The 21,202-nt window shown below is 44.6% G+C and overlaps 1 protein-coding gene across 1 annotated transcript; it reads right to left on the minus strand.

The window, feature by feature from the left end:
• Positions 1-10,931: 10,931 nt before the first annotated feature.
• LOC109783682 (uncharacterized) lies at positions 10,932-13,893 on the minus strand. The gene is made up of 5 exons (XM_020342282.3): positions 13,660-13,893; positions 12,585-12,699; positions 12,406-12,495; positions 11,422-11,520; positions 10,932-11,332 (listed from the first exon to the last, which is right to left on the minus strand). Exons 1-5 carry the CDS (start codon positions 13,725-13,727, stop codon positions 11,231-11,233), a joined length of 474 nt encoding a protein of 157 aa, XP_020197871.1. The 5' UTR covers positions 13,728-13,893; the 3' UTR covers positions 10,932-11,230.
• Positions 13,894-21,202: the final 7,309 nt, after the last annotated feature.

Below are 21,202 nucleotides of genomic sequence, written 5' to 3' on the forward strand. Positions count from 1 at the left end.
AGGTATATTCAATGCTGAAATCAGCGGAGGTGGAGATCAAAAAGGAACATCAAGTGTTGATGGTGAATAAAACCACTAAGTTCAAGAAAGGCAAGGGTAAGAGAACTTCAAGAAGGACGGCAAGGGAGTTGCCGCGCCCGGTAAGCCAGTTGCCGGGAAGAAGCCAAAGAATGGACCCAAGCCTGAGACTGAGTGCTTTTATTGCAAGGGAAGTGGTCACTGGAAGCGGAACTGCCCCAAGTACTTAGCAGACAAGAAGGCCGGCAACACCAAAGGTATATGTGATATACATGTTATTGATGTGTACCTTACCAGCACTCGTAGTAGCTCCTGGGTATTTGATACCGGTGCGGTTGCTCATATTTGTAACTCAAAGCAGGAGCTGCGGAATAAACGGAGACTGGCAAAGGACGAGGTGACGATGCGCGTCGGGAATGGTTCCAAGGTCGATGTGATCGCCGTCGGCACGGTACCTCTACATTTACCTACGGGATTAGTTTTACACCTCAATAATTGTTATTTAGTGCCAGCTTTGAGCATGAACATTGTATCAGGATCTCGTTTAATTCGAGATGGCTACTCATTTAAATCCGAGAATAATGGTTGTCTATTTATATGAGAGATATGTTTTATGGTCATGCCCCGCTGGTTAATGGTTTATTCTTAATGAATCTCGAACGTAGTGTTACACATATTCATAGTGTGAATACCAAAAGATGTAAGGTTGATAATGATAGTCCCACATACTTGTGGCACTGCCGTCTTGGTCACATTGGTGTCAAGCGCATGAAGAAGCTCCATGCTGATGGACTTTTAGAGTCTCTTGATTACGAATCATTTGACACGTGCGAACCATGCCTCATGGGTAAGATGACCAAGACTCCGTTCTCCGGAACAATGGAGCGAGCAACCAACTTATTGGAAATCATACATACTGATGTGTGCGGTCCAATGAGTGTTGAGGCTCGCGGTGGCTATCGTTATGTTCTCACTCTCACTGATGACTTGAGTAGATATGGGTATGTCTACCTAATGAAACACGAGTCTGAGACCTTTGAAAAGTTCAAGGAATTTCAGAGTGAGGTTGAGAATCAACGTGATAGGAAAATAAAATTCTTACGATCAGATCGTGGAGGGGAATATTTGAGTCACGAATTTGGCATACACTTAAGGAAATGTGGAATAGTTTCACAACTCACGCCGCCTGGAACACCTCAGCGAAATGGTGTGTCCGAACGTCGTAATCGCACTCTATTGGATATGGTGCGATCTATGATGTCTCTTACCGATCTACCGCTCTCATTTTGGGGCTATGCTTTAGAGACTGCCGCATTCACTTTAAATAGGGCTCCGTCGAAATCCGTTGATACGACACCGTATGAATTATGGTTTGGGAAGAAACCTAAGCTGTCGTTTCTAAAAGTTTGGGGATGTGATGCTTATGTCAAGAAACTTCAACCTGAAAAGCTCGAACCCAAGTCGGAAAAATGCGTCTTCATAGGATACCCTAAGGAAACCATTGGGTATACCTTCTACCTCAGATCCGAAGGCAAGATCTTTGTTGCCAAGAACGGGTCCTTTCTGGAGAAAGAGTTTCTCTCGAAAGAAGTAAGTGGGAGGAAAGTGGAACTTGATGAAGTACTACCTCTTGAACCGGAAAGTAGTGCAGCTCAGGAAGATGTTCCTGTGGTGCCTGCACTGACTAGAGAGGAAGCTAATGATGATGATCAAGGTACTTCGGATCAAGTTACTACTGAACTTCGTAGGTCCACGAGGACACGTTCCACACCAGAGTGGTATGGCAACCCTGTCCTGGAAATCATGTTGTTAGACAACGGTGAACCTTTGAACTATGAAGAAGCAATGGCGGGCCCAGATTCCGACAAATGGCTAGAAGCCATGAAATCCGAGATAGGATCCATGTATGAAAACGAAGTATGGACTTTGACTGACTTGCCCGATGATCGGCGAGCCATAGAAAATAAATGGATCTTTAAGAAGAAGACAGACACGGATGGTAATGTTACCATCTATAAAGCTCGACTTGTCGCTAAGGGTTATCGACAAGTTCAAGGGGTTGACTACGATGAGACTTTCTCACCCGTAGCGAAGCTGAAGTCCGTCCGAATCATGTTAGCAATTGCCGCATACTATGATTATGAGATATGGCAAATGGACGTCAAAACGGCATTCCTTAACGGCTTTCTTAAGGAAGAATTGTATATGATGCAGCCGGAAGGTTTTGTCGATCCTAAGAATGCTAACAAGGTATGCAAGCTCCAGCGCTCCATCTATGGGCTGGTGCAAGCATCTCGGAGTTGGAACATTTGATTTGATGAGATGATCAAAGCGTTTGGGTTTACACAGACTTATGGAGAAGCCTGTGTTTACAAGAAAGTGAGTGGGAGCTCTGTAGCATTTCTCATATTATATGTGGATGACATACTGTTGATGGGAAATGATATAGAATTCTTGGGAAGCATAAAGGCCTACTTGAACAAGTGTTTTTCAATGAAGGACCTTGGAGAAGCTGCTTATATATTAGGCATCAAGATCTATAGAGATAGATCAAGACGCCTCATTGGTCTTTCACAAAGTACGTACCTTGACAAGATATTGAAGAAGTTCAATATGGATCAGACCAAGAAGGGGTTCTTGCCTGTATTGCAAGGTGTGCAATTGAGCACGGCTCAATGCCCGACCACGGCAGAAGATAGAGAAAAGATGAGTGTCATCCCCTATGCCTCGGCCATAGGGTCTATTATGTATGCCATGCTGTGTACTAGACCTGATGTAAACCTTGTTGTAAGTTTGGTAGGAAGGTACCAAAGTAATCCCGGCATGGAACACTGGACAGCGGTCAAGAATATCCTGAAGTACCTGAAGAGGACTAAGGATATGTTTCTCGTTTATGGAGGTGACGAAGAGCTCGTCGTAAAGGGTTACGTCGATGCTAGTTTTGACATAGATCTGGATGACTCTAAGTCACAAACCGGATACGTGTATATTTTGAATGGTGGGGCAGTAAGCTGGTGCAGTTGCAAGCAAAGCGTTGTGGCGGGATCTACATGTGAAGCGGGATACATGGCGGCCTCAGAGGCAGCACAAGAAGCAATCTGGGTGAAGGAGTTCATTACCGACCTAGGAGTTATTCCCAATGCGTCGGCCCCGATGACTCTCTTCTGTGACAACACTGGAGCTATTGCCCTTGCCAAGGAGCCCAGGTTTCACAGGAAGACCAGGCATATCAAGCGTCGCTTCAACTCCATTCGTGAAAATGTTCAAAATGGAGACATAGATATTTTTAAAGTACATACGGACCTGAATGTAGCAGATCCGTTGACTAAACCTCTCCCTAGAGCAAAACATGATCAACACCAGAACTCTATGGGTGTTAGATTCATCACAATGTAACTAGATTATTGACTCTAGTGCAAGTGGGAGACTGTTGGAAATATGCCCTAGAGGCAATAATAAAATGGTTATTATTATATTTCCTTGTTCATGATAATTGTCAATTGTTCATGCCATAATTGTGTTATCCGGAAATCGTAATACATGTGTGAATACATAGACCACAACATGTCCCTAGTGAGCCTCTAGTTGACTAGCTCGTTGATCAATAGATAGTCATGGTTTCCTGACTATGGACATTGGATGTCATTGATCACGGGATCACATCATTAGGAGAATGATGTGATGGACAAGACCCAATCCTAAGCATAGCACAAGATCGTGTAGTTCGTTTGCTAGAGCTTTTCCAAATGTCAAGTATCATTTCCTTAGACCATGAGATTGTGCAACTCCCGGATACCATAGGAGTGCTTTGGGTGTGCCAAACGTCACAACGTAACTGGGTGGCTATAAAGGTGCACTACGGGTATCTCCGAAAGTGTCTGTTGGGTTGGCACGAATCGAGACTGGGATTTGTCACTCCGTATGACGGAGAGGTATCTCTGGGCCACTCGGTAATGCATCATCATAATGAGCTCAATGTGACCAAGTGTTTGGTCACGGGATCATGCATTACGGTACGAGTAAAGTGACTTGCCGGTAACGAGATTGAACAAGGTATTGGGATACCGACGATCGAATCTCGGGCAAGTAACGTACCGATTGACAAAGGGAATTGTATACGGGATTGATTGAATCCTCGACATCGTGGTTCATCCGATGAGATCATCGTGGAACATGTGGGATCCAACATGGGTATCCAGATCCCGCTGTTGGTTATTGACCGGAGAGTCATCTCGGTCATGTCTGCATGTCTCCCGAACCCGTAGGGTCTACACACTTAAGGTTCGGTGACGCTAGAGTTGTAGAGATATTAGTATGCGGTTAACCGAAAGTTGTTCGGAGTCCCGGATGAGATCCCGGACGTCACGAGGAGTTCCGGAATGGTCCGGAGGTGAAGAATTATATATAGGAAGTCCAGTTTCGGCCACCGGGAAAGTTTCGGGGGTCACCGGTATTGTACCGGGACCACCGGAAGGGTCCCGGGGGTCCACCGGGTGGGGCCACCTATCCCGAAGGGCCCCATGGGCTGAAGTGGGGAAGGGAACCAGCCCCTGGTGGGGTGGTGCGCCCCCTTGGGCCTCCCCTGCGCCTAGGGTTGGAAACCCTAGGGGTGGGGGCGCCCCACTTGACTTGGAGGGCAAGTCCCCCCCTTGGCCGCCCCCCCCCCTTGAGATGGGATCTCAGGGGGCCGGCGCCCCCCTGGACCCCTATATAAAGAGGGGGGAGGGAGGGCAGCAGCACCCCAAGCCCCTGGCGCCTCCCTCTCCCTCCCGTGACACCTCTCCCTCTCGCTGAGCTTGGCGAAGCCCTGCCGAGATCCCCGCTACTTCCACCACCACGCCGTCGTGCTGCTGGATCTCCATCAACCTATCCTTCCCCCTTGCTGGATCAAGAAGGAGGAGACGTCTTCCCCAACCGTACGTGTGTTGAACGCGGAGGTGCCGTCCGTTCGGCGCTCGGTCATCGGTGATTTGGATCACGACGAGTACGACTCCATCAACCCCGTTCACTTGAACGCTTCCGCTCGCGATCTACAAGGGTATGTAGATGCACTCCTCTCTCTCGTTTCTAGATGACTCCATAGATTGATCTTGGTGACGCGTAGAAAATTTTAAATTTCTGCTACGATCCCCAACATCCAGTTAATACAATTATAGCATGAACAATAGACAATTATCATGAACAAGGAAATACAATAATAACCATTTTATTATTGCCTCTAGGGCATATTTCCAACAGAAGATTCATTTTTCTTCGAGAGCTTAGCGTGACAATCCATTCGAGTGTGAATCCATTTCCGTGAAGATACATCCATCTGTCGCTAGGTTTTGCATCCCAGCATGGACAGTCTTGTATTAGGTGACCGAATTGCTTGCACTTGAAACACTTCATTTCTTTCGGTGGTAACTGTCTTGAAGATTCAGGCAAGTCAAACTCATCATCATTTGTAAGACACAAATTCTGTCTTCTGAGATTACTTAGCCTTTCTGTAAGCATTTCCAGTTCCCTTGTGATAGTGTGTTGATTCTCAACATCTTCTTCTTTGTGAACTGCCATAGTGTGAAATAATTTCCCCTTCACCCTCCGAAGAAGATTCTTGATCTCCATTTTAAATTTCCATCTTTTCTTCATGAATAGACAATAGTGTCATGACCTCGACATGATGAGTTCTTCATAGTCTGGTCTTTGCTTGATTTCAGCTACTATTGGATCACCGGTTGCATCAAGAGAACTTAGTAGCTTGTTGACCACATCTCTATCGGTGATATTTCTTACGCCTCGTTGATGAAGTCTTTCAACAATATTGGTCAACCGATTAGTGAGCTCCATGGCACTTTCCTTACGCAGACTCCTGAAACCAGCAAACATGGCACGAAGCATTTCAGTGTGAGAATCTGTTCTGGTAAAAAATTATTCATGCACATTTTTTATGGCATCCCAAAGTTGCTTTGCAGTGTCAAGCTTTCGGAACCGAATGAAAATGTCTTTTGAGATACTTCCACAGATAGTATCTTTTGCACGTGCATTCAACCGCATCATAGCTTTGTCATCAAAATTTGGAGCATCAGGGTGTTGAATGATATATCCATTTTCCACAATCTACCACAGTTCTATGTTGATGGCTTGAAGTCTGATTCTCATTCTTTCTTTCCAGTAGATATAGTCATTTCCATTGAAGATAGGAAAGCTTTCAGAGTGCCAGGATCTACCTCCATACGACATACTCAAAACTCCAAGGTTGTTAGACCTTTAATAAATAGAGACAGTGAGTACCTACCCTGATACCAATTGTTAGGACCGAGAGTATATCGACCAGAGGGGAGTGAATGGGAGATTCAAAAATTCTTTCGAATGTTTTGAACAGATCCAAACACAGCAGCGGAAATAAGGTTTGGTATAAAATAACTTAACCAAGCACACTAGAGTGGAACATATCTTTCGAAGAAGGCAGCAATAATCATTCGAGCATAGGTTATCACAGGCTTGACAATGATGATGGGAATGCAATATGCAAACAGGTGTAGGAGCATGAATGAAAACAGGGTATGAACGAAGAAGGATAACACGTAAATGGACACGGACAAGGCAAACAGAATGAATATGACTGGAAGGACTACACAGAAAGATAAGAATGCAACAGGGTGAGTAACGAATGATAACTATTGGGAAAGACAGAAAATGATAGATACGAATGATATGCAATAGACAATAATAGATCAGATAAATTATCGTCACAGAGCACGAAAGAGAACTACTGAAAGTAATGCAATAAAGTAGAGTGAACCAGTGGTGCTCGATGGGGACAGATGAATTTGGCAAACTAGTTCGCCCATCTGCCAAAGGACTACGTCTGGTTGGAGGGGTTGTGATTTAACACAGAAGATAAACTCTCTTCGCCCTATTCTCCTTCAACTCGGAGCTGATCAGACTCCAGTTGATTTCACTCGTGATAGACACTTGTCGGCGATCTCCAAACCTTCGATCGACCTTCGCGAACGACAATCACTCTTGGTTGCTGAAGATCTTGCTCCGTGAAGACAACAACTCTTCAACGCTCGAGCCGACATCTATCTGTCTAGAGAGTGCACAGCTCTCAAGAGTAATAGGTACAAGAACTATAACTCAGAACTACTGTGATGCTCAACCACTGTCTAAGTTTGGGCTCTTGATTTTTCTCTCGGTGGATCTTAAACTCAAATCACTCGGAGAGGAGATGCTCAATCAATTTTCTCAGAAATCTTAAGCGGAGCAGCCAACGGACAACGTTGGAGTGGGGTGGCTATTTATAGTCGCAGCCTTCCCTGATGGGAAAAGACTAAATTGGACATGTGCGACAGCCAATGGCCGAGCGACACGAGTCCAACGGTCGGAAATTGAGCACAACGGTAACATTACTTGCGGACCAAGTAATGCTAACTCCTCTATTCGAAGGATATCTCCTGCAGCACAAAGAACAACGTCTACTGCTGGCAGGTAATCATTCGAAACACAAAGAGATTTCTCTCGCATCTTGCATAGGTTTGGGCTAAGCATCACAGCGGATCTAAGCTTCGAGAACCTATACCCCTCTTAATGGTACGGAGGTCCTATGACTCAAATAAATGAAAGAAGAACAACGAAATGAATACTACGTCTTCACTTTGTCTTCGACTTGCAGTCATTTTTCTTCGAACAGAAACTCCAAACCAATTGTCTCACGTCAGCAATAATCTTCGAGAGTTTAACTCCTTCACATCAATCTTCTCGCCTACATGTCTTCAATAGATGTAGCTCGTTCTTCTCTGCAACGCAGATATTTTTTTGATGAAGTTCCTCGAACTTGGCATCGGAGAGAGCATTCTCTTCGGTTCTGCATGGACTATTTCTCTCTGTGTGCACGAGCAAACAAATTAGTCCATGCATGTTTCTGTCAACAATCTCCAAAACACAAGAGGACAGATATTGCACCAACAACATTTTATACTTATTCAACATTTTTCAAATACTTGTTCAACATTTTTAAATACTTATTCAACATTTTCCAATATTCGAATATATATATTTCAAATATTCTAAAGTATAAACAAAAGGGGAGGGACGTTTTGGAGGCCGAGCTGCCTGAAGGCCGCTATCTAGTGCGTACATTGTGGCACTGGGATCGCACTCTCAGGCTTTCCAGGTCATATACGAATGCTATCTAGGAGAAATACATCGGTGCCATTCTCTCGTGTTCCCAAATTGTACTTTGGCCTCCGGCTGGACGATGATTGCAAGAACATGACGTGCCTCCTGGGCGGGTTTGAATTTAGAAGCGCTGCTATGCCTCACCTGTAGTCGCTCAGACTGTGCGAAGCAGCGGCACGTCCGTCCAGCACATAGGCGCTGCACGCACAAAGGAGCACATGCAGGCCTAGTTGTTTTTCCTTTTTTTTTCTATTTGATTTTTTTGTTTTTTCTTCTAGTTGTATTTATTCTTTAAAAGAGGTTCGAAGGTATTGCGGAATTGTCCATCGCACATTAGAACCAGTCTTGATTGTGTATTAAAAAAAAGTTCAAAAACATGTCCACCACACATTCAGAAAGAAAATGTTCGTCTTATATATGAAAATTGTTCATCGCGTATTTAGAAAATGTTGGCATGTAAAAATATTCACTGATTTAAAAATTGACCGTGTGTATTTAAAAGATGTTCATCGTGTATTGGGAAAATATTCATCGTGTATGTGAAAATTTCATCACATACTGAAACACAAATGTTCATCAGGTATGTGGAAAATGTTTATGACATATATAAAAAAAGTGTTCATCGTGTATTTCAAATATGATCATCAAATATTTTAAAAAATATTCACCACATTACAAAAAGTATTTTAGAGAAAAATGATCATCGTTTGGTTAGTGGCATCGCCCGTATATCTAATCCCCAAGGGGAACAGGGGAAGTATCCGGTGCACCTGTTCTCAAGAACTCTCATTTCTGAGGTTGAATATTCTTGAAGTTTTGTGGAGATGGAAGTTTAAAGTTGCATTCCAAAAGTTTAAAATTTATGTTGAAACAAATATACAACCACAAGCACGTATTTTGGTGATGAGAGCTAGGCCATGGATTCAGACCATTTCGTTCTCCAAGCAAATGTTTTCTCATTATTATTTGTACAGCTATGTTTCAAATTTGGATAGAAAATTAGAAGTGTTATTGTTCGTACTACAACATAATTATTTGCAGAACTTTTCGTAAATTGTAAACTTACAATTTTAACTCAGGTGGTACAAAATAACAAGGTGCAACACTTATTTGTTCCATCTAGCAGTGCATGGACAGAATGGGTGAGGCGATGTAACGTGTGTGAACAGATGGCACTATGGCTCGTCCATAGGGTGACTGACGAGCCAGATAACGAGCTTCATGGTGCTCGGCCTCCAAACGGCATTTCCCAAACAAAAGTAGACAAAAAGAGTAAAAAAGGAAAACAGAGGACAGAAAGAAAAAAAAAACAGAAAAAGGAGGCTGGAGCTTCCCGCACGGATGAGCAGCAGCCCATGTTCGCTCCTGTCTCACTGAACGCAAGGAATAGGGGCGCCCAGCACGGCGGGCTTCACTCCAAGGTAGAAGCACAATAAAATTCCTGTGTGCACACGAGATGTCCCAGACTCGTGGGCGTGGTATCCTGATAAGAAGGGCATTTTCTCGGTCAGCTCAGTGTATAAAATGATGATTAGCACAAAGATAGAAAGAGAAGGCTGGTTGGAAGGGCGTGGCGGTCCCTCAGAGACATCAACAGAGGAGAAGGCCTGGAGTTCGCTGTGGCAACTGCAAGTCCCTTCAAAAATTTGTGTGTTTCTTTGGAGACTTGCAAGGCATTCTTTACCAACTACAGATGTTCTTCATAAAAGAAATATGGTTGTCCAAGATGCCTGTCCTTTATGCGGAGGAGAAGACTCATGGCGTCATGCACTAGTGTCTTGCACAATGGCTAGATGTACATGGGCACTATCAGAGGAAGTTATTGTCGTATGAGCGAGAATGTCGTGCCAAGTGCTAAGCATTGGCTGTTTGATCTCTATGAAACCTTGAACTATGCTAGTTTCACGAGAATGGCAGTAACCCTTTGGGCCATTTGGTACGAGAGGCGGAAGGAGATCCATGAAAACATGTCCACAGCCCGTGAACTCTTATCTTCAGGAGCTACAAACAGTTCCGAAACTGTTGGAACAGCCGCGCATAATCGTTGCATAATGCTGACGGGGCTGTTTCGAGTAATGGCAGTATGGGTGTGGCTGCTGCGATATGCCGAGACCACACTGGAGAATATCTAGGCGCGTCGGCTGTCGTCTTTCGTGGCATCTCTGATCCAACAATTCTTGAGGTATTAGCATGTCGAGAAGCAATGGCATTGGCAGAAGACCTGAACATTCAGAGAGTGCGCATTGCAAATGATTGTCAAGGAGTGGTAAAGGACATCAACACAGGAAGCAGAGGGCCACATGCAGCGATTCTACACGAAATAACAGAACAGAGGAGTCTTTTCCTTTCCTGTAATTTTGTTTTCAAACGTAGGAATTTTAATTTCAAGGCTTGCTAGCGTCATGTCTGGTTGGGCATGCCTCACGACCTGAACATTGTACCCAAGGCGAGAATTCTCAAAAAAAAAAAAAAGGTAGAAGCACAATAAGATGGTACTGATTATGTGGACAAGACTGGTAAGTCCGTCCAAACAGTTGTCCATGTACCAGTAGAAGATTCCGCAGCTACTGCAGCCCCTGCTTCTTCAGGCGGAACCTCACCCTGAAAACTTCTGCCAAGATATCAGTATCCTTTGGGGTGTAGTAAGTCAATTTCTAATCTTTAACTTTGAGGCCAACGTCTAGAAGGCCCGTTAACAGATTGGTTTATAGGAACAATGCAAAGTTGCCCAGATGAAGCCACACCAAAAATAATCGCAGGCAGACTGACCTTGGTAATATCTTTTCCATCAGTATCAATATTGGTTGCAAAATAAATAAATGGGATAACAATCTTTAACCCTACAACAATCAAATCGGAAGTAGCACATAATAATGATACACAATCTAGTCGCCTAAACCGCCACCCACACCTTGTAAGGCCTGCGCCCCCTTCAAAAACGGATCCATTACACATATAAGAGAAGAACAGGTACGGTAGCTTTGTTAAATAAGACCGTCTTTCCCGCAAAGCCCCTACGGACACAACTATCTTGGCAGAGAGAGATGCTCTAGGTTGTCTTGGACTTGGGGGCCTTCTTCTTGGCCTGCCTCTTGGGGACCGAGTTCTTCATGCCCAGGAAGAAGAGAAGGGCTCCAAACAGCGCCAGGTTCTACAGTGACAAGAGATCACAAGTAGTTAGCTACCATGGGACATTCCTTGTTCAACAGACATGCAAACAGATGAATATTGGCATCGTACCTGTGTGAACTTCATGAAGATCTGCACAAATTCAGCCTTCTCCATGTCGTAGTTGTAGAAGTCGTAGACAACCGGTGTGATGAAAGCAAGGTAGAGGGCCTGCCGAAGCAAATACCTTTTATTAGACAAGTGCACAAGGAGGAAGCAGAGACATGCCAAACGCAGCACATCTCAACAGTGGGAACAGGATCGGTAATTCATAAGGCCAAAGGTGTCTAAAACTTCAATGGGTCACACTTATCATACCACGGTGTACACAGAAACAAATGCGGAAGTTAAGAACTGTGTTCTCATTAGGACATCGTGCAGCAAAATGTGCGCAAAATCAGCACCAGATAGAAACCAAGACCCCATCAATCAGCAGTTATTAACCATAATTCGCAAGGCACAATTAAATGGGCAAACAAGCAGAATGCAGGTTTTGATAACAGCGGCAGCGCATTTATATCAGAAGCCAGGATGCTACCAGATGGGCAAAACACAACAGTGACATTAGCCACATGCCAAAAGATTAGAGGAAACAAGTGCAGATGACAAGGAATACTTTACAAAATGTACACAACTTGTAATATAAACACATGATATGGGAGTATAACAGTTCCTAAAAGCAAAACACCGTGAACTTTAGAAGAAAATCTGTGACCCGATTTGATATGCATTTGCCCTAGCTAGGTGGCCAGTACAGTCTCAAGCAATATGCTCATGCTTAAATTCAAAAGAACAGCCAAATGACAATGCCTTCTACAGGATAATATTCAGTAGCTTTTGGTTAGGAAATATTTAGGAGATAAATGGCAATATTGAATACAATGAAATAAGGCATGTGTACATGCATGGCCCTACATTACTATGGAATCTAGTGCAAGAGAACCAACTCATTACTCCAGATATGAAAATCAACTTTAGCCATGTGCATTGATATAAATGTGAATGTGAAGATCACAACAAGAATATTATACAGCGTAACAACAGATCAGTACATACCAGGAGATAAGCACCAAATGAACTGCTCAAGATAAACAGCAGACCTCCCAGACCCTTCAGACCAATGGTAGCAGCAATCACATGCTTCAACTGGATAAATTAAACACACAAATTATAAACTAATCAATGACTGGTTAAAATTCAGACCACCTAAAGACCATGAATAAAGTAAATTTCACCTCTACATGAGGCACCACAACTCCGAGGTGTACAGATATATTTTTGGTGAAGCTGTTAAACTTAGGCTCAAGATTCTTTGCAGCTGGCCCGCCATCAGTTCCAAATTCAGTGAATCTGCAATAAAAATAACTTAAAAATCAATATGCATTGAAGAATATACTTTTTTCAAAATTTATTACATCAGCATGTAACAGGTAGAATGGTAGAATCTAATTCATGCAGTTGTAACAGCTTCTGAATACATAATTGATCAGATGGCATCCAAGCTAGTAAGAGAACTTCGATATAATCCCATAACTTTTGAACTTGTTACCCTTGAGCCATTGGGTAGCAGTAAATTAGGAGCAGACAAAAGGTGGCTATCAGCACTAATCCTGGGTTGATGTCAATATGTCATGATGTGAAAGTGGGCCGCAACTCACTCTATAACAAAAGTTCAATCCGGTTTATTTCCTTCTTTAACGCAAGCCTCCACATAATTCACGAAGCAGCAGTAAGTCATCACGCAACTATGGACATAAGACCAGCAATGGAGATAACACCACGCATCGACCATGCAAATATAATGGCCAGAATCTTACTAGTAATTAGACATGAGACTACACAAACAAAACCCAATTTGACATTGGGATATTCTGATGTACCATCTAAGATGACTGGTCCACGATATTTACCACGCTAACAAGTCTGATGCTCACCAGATGAGACAGCGTGAACGAAAAGAAAGCATCTACGAAAATTTCAAACCTAATACATAGATCAATGACGCAATTGAGCGACCCAAGGTTAGATCAGAGCACGCGGGAACAAAATTATGGGCGCTGTTATTCGCACGGACCACAACGAAGCGTGACGCCAGATCCAGGCGCCTCACGACCCGAGCCCCTGCAAAGCGCACTATCCGTCACGAGATCCAAAGGCCAGGGCGTACCCTGCCCACACGTTCCCCGAGATACCGCCAGCGCGGAGACAGATCTGACGAAACTAGGCTAGGATCGACCGCGGGGAGCAAGAAGAACGACAATGGACATGATAAGCGGAGAGGGAGAAGGGAGGCGGGAGGAGGGCGCGTACTCCTGGTAGGCGGAGAGGAGGAAGACGGAGGCGAAGAGGACCCTCCCGGCGAAGGACACGAACCCCATGTCGACCGGCGGCGGCGGTGAGGCGAGGCGAGCGACCGGCGGGATACGGTGGGGGAGGGGGGAGCCGCGGCGCGACCTTGGGAGCTCTCGGAATCTGTGATGGAGACGGCCCGTGTCGGAGCCCCACTCCGTACTTATAACGCGACGCGCCTCCGGTTTGGATCTCCCCGGATTTACCCTCGAGTCCTGCCGTATTACGCACGGGGCCCCGATCATGATTGCTTTGAATTGAGTTGGGAAAGTAGAGATATGTTTCTGGAAAGACATAAAATCAAACTGGATCTGGATTTGTTTGAGAATTTAAACTTAATCTGATTTTAGACCTTATGTGATTATCTTTGCATTCTCTCCCGGTGAAAAGTTAATGCGCGTCAATGAAGATTCAAAGTAGTCGTACTGAAAATGTAGAGTGGGGCATTAGGCAAATATCGCAACTTACACCGCACTAATGGGATCACTCATGATTGAACTAACAAAAAATCAGTAGAAAATTACAATAGGCATGAACATAATGATGATCTGCAATCACTGCATTGGCACTTTCAATAATTTTGATAAAAACTAGAGTAATATCTTGGGACGTTCTCTTCTCTATTGGGGCTCATGCAAAAATAGGTAGGCTTCTGAAGAGAGAAAGAAATGTCAAAATGGGTTGTATTGGAACTTGAAACTAAGTTGTTTTTTATTTGACCTTGTGTGATTATCTTGCAGTTTTCTCGTGGAAAGTTGATGCACCTTGGCGAGTAATGGAAGTGCTCATATTGATAATGCAAAGTGGGGAATCAGACTATCATGTTTGTCATCACGTAGTTCTTTGAATACAACGCGTTTGAGTTAGTCTACCCAACACAAAATAGAATAGGTGATGATGGAACTAACAAGAATTCAATGCAAGCCCACAACAAGCATGAAGATGATCATGATTTTGTTACCACATAGTTGACAAGGCTTTTTAATGTTTTTTAATTAACCATCAGCCTTGTACAGTGATCTTCAAATATTTCTAGTTCCGTTTACCCTTTGGGCCATTTATTTATTCTATATATTTTACTTCACATCTTTATGGCATGATGCAACCATAGTCACATGGATCACCGCCTTCTCTTCTATTTATAGCACTTGTCGCGATTTTGCCTCGTCATGAGGCCAGTCGGTCCAATAGAAACTTGTTAGAAAAACTGTGCTAGCAAAAGGCGCTGATAGGAGATAATATGCCATTGAAGGACACTTCTTCCGACACGTGGGGTGCCCATCAAGTTGGCACATGGTGTAGCATCTCAATTCATCATTGACCTGAATTATGAGGTACCGACATCCGCGCACATCTTGTCAAGCAATTTTATGTGGCGGCGTCCGTGAATGTTAGGCAGAAAAAGATTGCATTTGGGAGAGAAAAATGAAGATATCAACGTGTTGTTTATGTAAAAGATGAAGTGTTGGATTTGAGTTTTGAGTGCTTTGATCCCAAGTTTCTCACATTGAATCCAGCCAACGTATTGATTTCTTCATGCTAGTGCCAAACAAAGGTTTCTCGTCGCTAGTGTTTACCATGTGGGCTGAGCAGATCGAGTGGATTAGACACATTGTACTAAATGAACGGAGATAGAAGAAGGGGTGGGATGTAGAACCATAAATACTCGCAAACCAGGCGCTTGTAGAAACGCTTGCGCTAAGGGGGAACACTTCTACCCGCAAAAAAAGGGGGGGGGGACACTTCTGGTGCAACTATGGAGGTTGTGAGACACCAGAGGGAATATGGCAGAATCCAATATACTCTCTCCATTCCATAATGTAGTGCATGTAGATTTTTTAAAGAATCAAACTTTGCAAACTCTGACAAATTTTATAGAGAAGAAATATTTATATTTACAATACCAAATACGTAAATATGAAACTATTTCTTATAATGAATCTAATGATATATGTTTGGTATTCTAGATATAAATGTTGTTCTTCAAAAACTTGGTCAAAGTTTGTGAGGTTTGACTTTTCAAAAGAGTCTATATGCGCTACATTATGGAACAGATGAAGTATGTGAGAATTGCAACACTGAAGATTCTTGGTGTCATGGGCTTGTTGATTGTGACATGGCCACAAGTGTGTGCACACTTATGGATGAGGAGCTTGTGGAACATCTTATTGCATGCAATTTTGCCTAATGTGAGGCTATGGTTAATGAAGCTCATGGAATCAGCTGAGGAGGAAGAAATTTTCAAGGTCTTGGTGACCCTATGGGCTATATGGCGAGCTTGCTGGAGGACGATCCATGAACACGAATTTCATTCACCTTTGACCACACTCAGCTTCATTGAAAACAACCTAGGGGACCTTGTATTGGTTTCGGGTAGGCCGATGTCAAGTTCAACATCAAAGTACTAACGCCTCGTCCCCCTAGTGAGAAAAGGCTGGAAACCACTGTTTCAGGGTTGTATGAAGATCACCGTTGACGTTGTTGTTGCTAGAAATCGAGATAAGAGTTCTCTCGCGGTTGTATGTCGGGATGATGGTGATTCAGGACCTAGTTCGGCCAGAAACTCTGGAAGCAAAGGCATTTAGCGAAGCATTTTTCTTGGCTTTTCGGGTTGTACTTGAGCAGAATTCACATAGCGATGGATTGTTTGGCTACTGTTAGTCATATTAAAGGTGAGTATATAAGTACGGGTAATGCCATTATTCGAGAGGTAAAAGTTGAAGATTAAAGATTTTGTTGAAGTTCATGTTCAACATGAGAAGATAGAGCACAATTGAATGCCCGCGATCTTGCTAAGTCTCGTGTTACCTTAGAGTTGGGGTGCCATATGTGGCTTATAAACACCCGTGATTACATTTGTATGCCCCATTCTGTCATGGTTGAATAAAAGTCATGTTATTTTCTTTTTCGCAAAGGAGGTTGAAATCCCCGGCCTCTGCATCCAAGGATGCACACAGTCATTTTCCTTGGCAGGAGAATAAAAATAGGCAAGCGGGTTCCCGTAAAAGAAATAAATAAGTTTGCAAGCCAAACAGTTTCTCCTTCCGTTAGAAAATCATTGAAGTTCTAGGTCTGTCAATTGCCATAAGTTAAACTTTGTGTAAATTTGACCAAGTCTGTAGAGAAGTGTCTAAACAACTAAAACGACAAATCAGTCTCATGAGATTCCTAAATATAACATGTTTTGGCGGTTCAAATTAAACTGCCAAAACGTCTTATATTTAGCAAGAGGGAGAGTATTTTTTTGTGCTATGTGTATTTGATACTGTAGATTTTAGCATATTTTTCTATAAAGTTAGTCAGACTTAAGCAAGCTTGGCTTAGAAAAAAACCGGGAACGTCAATTATGTTGGAATGGAGGGAGCGGTAAGTTTTAGCCTCAGAGAAAGGATACTCGATCGCACTAAATCTATATTGCCAGCAGAAAATTGGGCTTTATACTCATGGCATTGGACAGGGAAGCTCCAGACGTTTACGAGAGGAGAAGGATAGCAGGCAATTTCGAAGAATACGAGGGCCGGTCGCGCATTTTACTCGCCAGGCTGGCACGGGGCGCCGGAAGTACCACCGGATCTCGGTGAAATTTCGGCCGGATGCCACCCATTACTCTTCTATTTAATCTCTCTCCCCGCCGGCCCGATGGATCCCCCTTCCGGCCCCGCGGCGCGTCGGCCGCTGCGAAATTTTGAATCCGGAAGCGCGTCCGCGTGTACTAGTGCTGCTGGAGCGAGGAGTGCCCCCGTCGTGGGGCGGGATCGGATATGGGATGGACATGGACCACCCCGATCGAACCAATCGGTGCGGGTCCGCTGACACGGCGGGGGCCACGCACGCACAGAGGCCGGCGTAAATGCTTTCCCGCTTTTATTTACCACCACTGTTCCTTTCCAGCTCTATCTATCCGGGATCCAGCCCGTTCGACTTTCCGGGATAAAAATATCCAGGTCGACTGCCCCGTCCGTTGAAAAAAAGGTGGCAGACGGCCGACGACGTGTACAGGAAGATTTTTCTGTTAGACCTACCGATGGATGATAGCGAGTCCGTCGAAACGTGTTTGAATGACTGTGATCGTTGCTAAGACTCGCATTGTTATCACACGAAACAACGTATCTGACTGGCCTTCGTGTGGAGACACGAAGTCTACGACGTTGACCGTATAGCAGACAAGCAAGACATCCGTGGCAGTCGCGACAAAGTCGGGTTGAGCTTTCAAGAGAATCTAGAATGCGTTCAGCTACCCTTGTCAAGTTACCGGAAACCTCCAGAGTTTGAACCGTCAAAGTAAACCGGAGGTATCATGACGTCTCACACGGAAAAGAAAAAGGAAGACGAGCCAAATTCAATTCAGTGATTAGTTAAGGCAATCTCATCAAAATCCACCGTTTGTCAAAAGAAAAAAGACAAACTTATCGTTGAGCATCTTCAACACCGGCCCTTAAAATAAACACACTATTTATTCACGGACGGGTCCATGGACAAGGACGCAGGAGCCGATCATTCAACCTTGTCACCTAAACATTGAAAATTGTAATTTATGGACACACAACTACAATTTATTCACCAGTCCTGGAGTAGGGGGACCCCGCCTAGCCGGTCTAATCCATGGGCCGGATCGCCAGCCCATAGAGGAGAAGAAACTCCGGAGGCCTCTGGTCCGTTTCAACTGAAGACCGTGTACTTCAAGTATATCTGATTAGATTCGGCATGTAATCCCTAGATGGTAACCGACCATGCGTAACCCTAGATACCCCTGGTGCCTATATAAATCAGAGGGTTTAGTCCGTAGAGACACATTCATTCATCATCATCATCATACCCCTAGGGTTTAGACCACAACTCACAATCTCGAGGTAGATCAACTCTGTACTTTGATACTCCCATATTATAAGCAAGAGCAGGACGTAGAGTTTTACCTCCTCAAGAGGGCCTGAACCTGGGTAAAAGCATCGTGTCCTCTGTCTCTTGTTACCCGTCGATCTGATCTCACAGCTCGGCCCGCCCTACCCGAGGTCTGCCGGTTTTGACACCGACATTGGTGCTTTCATTGAGAGCTCGATGTGTGATCAACTTGGGATGATGGTTTCGCCAATTGGCAATCGGAGTCCACTCGGCACCTCTGGTGCATCGATGACTCTTACTAACGGGCCGTCTGGAGGCTCGACAAATCCCAGTCGCACACCCCCTTCGAGGCAGCAGGGTGCGATCGGGAACTCTGTTCGGAGCTTTACGCTCCTTCGATTAGCTCGGCCGATGGAATTCGACTTGAGGAAACCTCGGATCCGAGCTCCCATTCGTTGGTCAGGCACAAGATCGATCAACTGGAAGAGGTAGACGCTTTGGATGTCAAGTCGAACCCGGATACCTCTCTCTTTGTGCACCTTCCCCACAAGGAACACGGGGGCACGCTGGAGTCCCCCCGATCGAATTGAAATTTTTGATTCCACCCACCCCCACGTCGAGTATTGCCCAAGTAATTCGGGCCCTCTCGACGTCTGGGACCTAATATATATATAATAGCAAGTCGGGGAATCCGTCCGACAATCTAGTCGAGATTCTTGTTCGTCAAGAACAGAATAACCAATTGCTCCGACGCTGAGGTGCTAGCTGCCTTTCGTCACAATTGTGACGATGAGGATGTGTTAAACGCCCTCGCTCGACGCCAAGTTCAAACTTTCTCCGAGCTCTCTGAACTGGTATTGAAGTTCTGCACCATTGAAGACGCCTGGTTGGCTAAAGACGAAAATGTTGAACCAATCCGGTCAAGAAATTGAAAGACTCCGACCTCACACGATAGGGAGAACAATCTAGGCGCCCTGTGCTAGTGGAATCATCACAAGAAAGAGCCAAGACAGGAACCCAAACCGCCCTTGACGGACTGCTGGACCAACCATGCCCTATACACTCTGTTCTGGTCAACACTAATCCAACCCACGCCCTTAGAGCCTGTTGGGTTGTGAAACAAGTGGCTAAGAGTGGCGAGGCCATCCTCGCAAATAGGCGCATTATTCGCCGTTCGGCAAAATCCTTGGACGAAGCCGAGGTCCTGATGATCTACCAAATGTACAGGTTAGGGAATCAAAGAAAATGAGCTTTGCATGAGCTCGGCCACGCCCAAATATGCACACCTCCGGCCACGTGGTTGGACACGCCGATCACATTCGAACAGTACGACCACCCGACAATCAACTTATGCCAATGCCCAGCCACTCTGGTCCTCGACCCCATAGTAGACGGATGCCGACTACATAAAGTACCAATGGACAACGGTAGCAGCTTCAACCTCATCTACGAGGGCACGCTGGAAAAATGCAGCTTGATACAACTCGCATCCAGCATAGCTTCATTACGTTCAAGGGTATTATCCCCGGAAGGGAGGCACAATGTAAGGGAAAGATCACTCTCGATGTGGTCTTCGACACTCCCGAGAACTATCGGTCCGAGGAGTTAACCTTCCATGTTGTACCCTTTCAAAGTGGTTACCACGCCCTACTCGGGCGAGAAGCATTCATAAAATTTCATGTCGTGCCCCATTACGGATACATGAAACTCAAAATACCAGGCCCCAATGGAGTAATAACTGCCAGGAACTCGGACAGGGCACTCCGAGTCGAGAATAAAACGGCCTCACTAGCCCTCGAGTCGCTGGCAGATGCCTTTGCAGTCGAAGAACTAATGACACTCCGGGCCACGGTCAACTCAGACAATGTCATTTTTAGAAAAAAGATCCAAATCGACCTCGTTCAAACCAGCAAATGAGATTATCAAATTGCATGGACCCAACTAAAACGACGTCCATTGGTGCCGAGTTGGACCCAGAGATCGACGAGGCACTACGAACTTTCGTTCGGGAAAATTGAGATATTGTTGGCATGTCACCCTTCTAATATGCCAGGAATCCGAAGGAATTTAGCCGAGCACAACCTGAACATTATCAAAGGTTCAAAACCGGTTAAACAGGCACTTCGATGATTTTCCGAGCCCAAGCATCAAGCTATGGATGAGGAACTGGATAAGTTACTAGAAGCCGGGTTCATTCGCGATATCAAGCACCCCGAATGGTCGGCTAACTTGCTCATGGTGCCCAAAAAGGACAAATCTTGGCGGCTTTGCGTTGATTTCAAAGACGTTAACAAAGCTTGTCCTAAATATCATTTTCCTTTACCTCACATCTACCAGATCATTGACGCCACGACAGGACACGACTCTTTATGTTTTCTGGATGCATATTTGGGATACCATCAAATCAAGATGAAGGAATCTGATCAAGAAGCAACAGTCTTCATAACGCCCTACGGGCCATTTTGCTTCAACACAATACCGTTCGGATTAAAAAATGCCAGCGCAACGTACCAACGTATGATTCAAACATGCCTAAAGGATCAGATCGGCAAAACAGCCGAAGGCTATGTTGACGGCGTTAATTCCCGCAGCCATTATTGTTGGGGAACGTAGTAATTTCGAAAAAATTCCTATGCACACGCAAGATCATGGTGATGCATAGCAA

The sequence above is a fragment of the Aegilops tauschii genome, chromosome 4, assembly GCF_002575655.3.
Source record: "Aegilops tauschii subsp. strangulata cultivar AL8/78 chromosome 4, Aet v6.0, whole genome shotgun sequence".
Lineage (NCBI taxonomy): Eukaryota > Viridiplantae > Streptophyta > Magnoliopsida > Poales > Poaceae > Aegilops > Aegilops tauschii.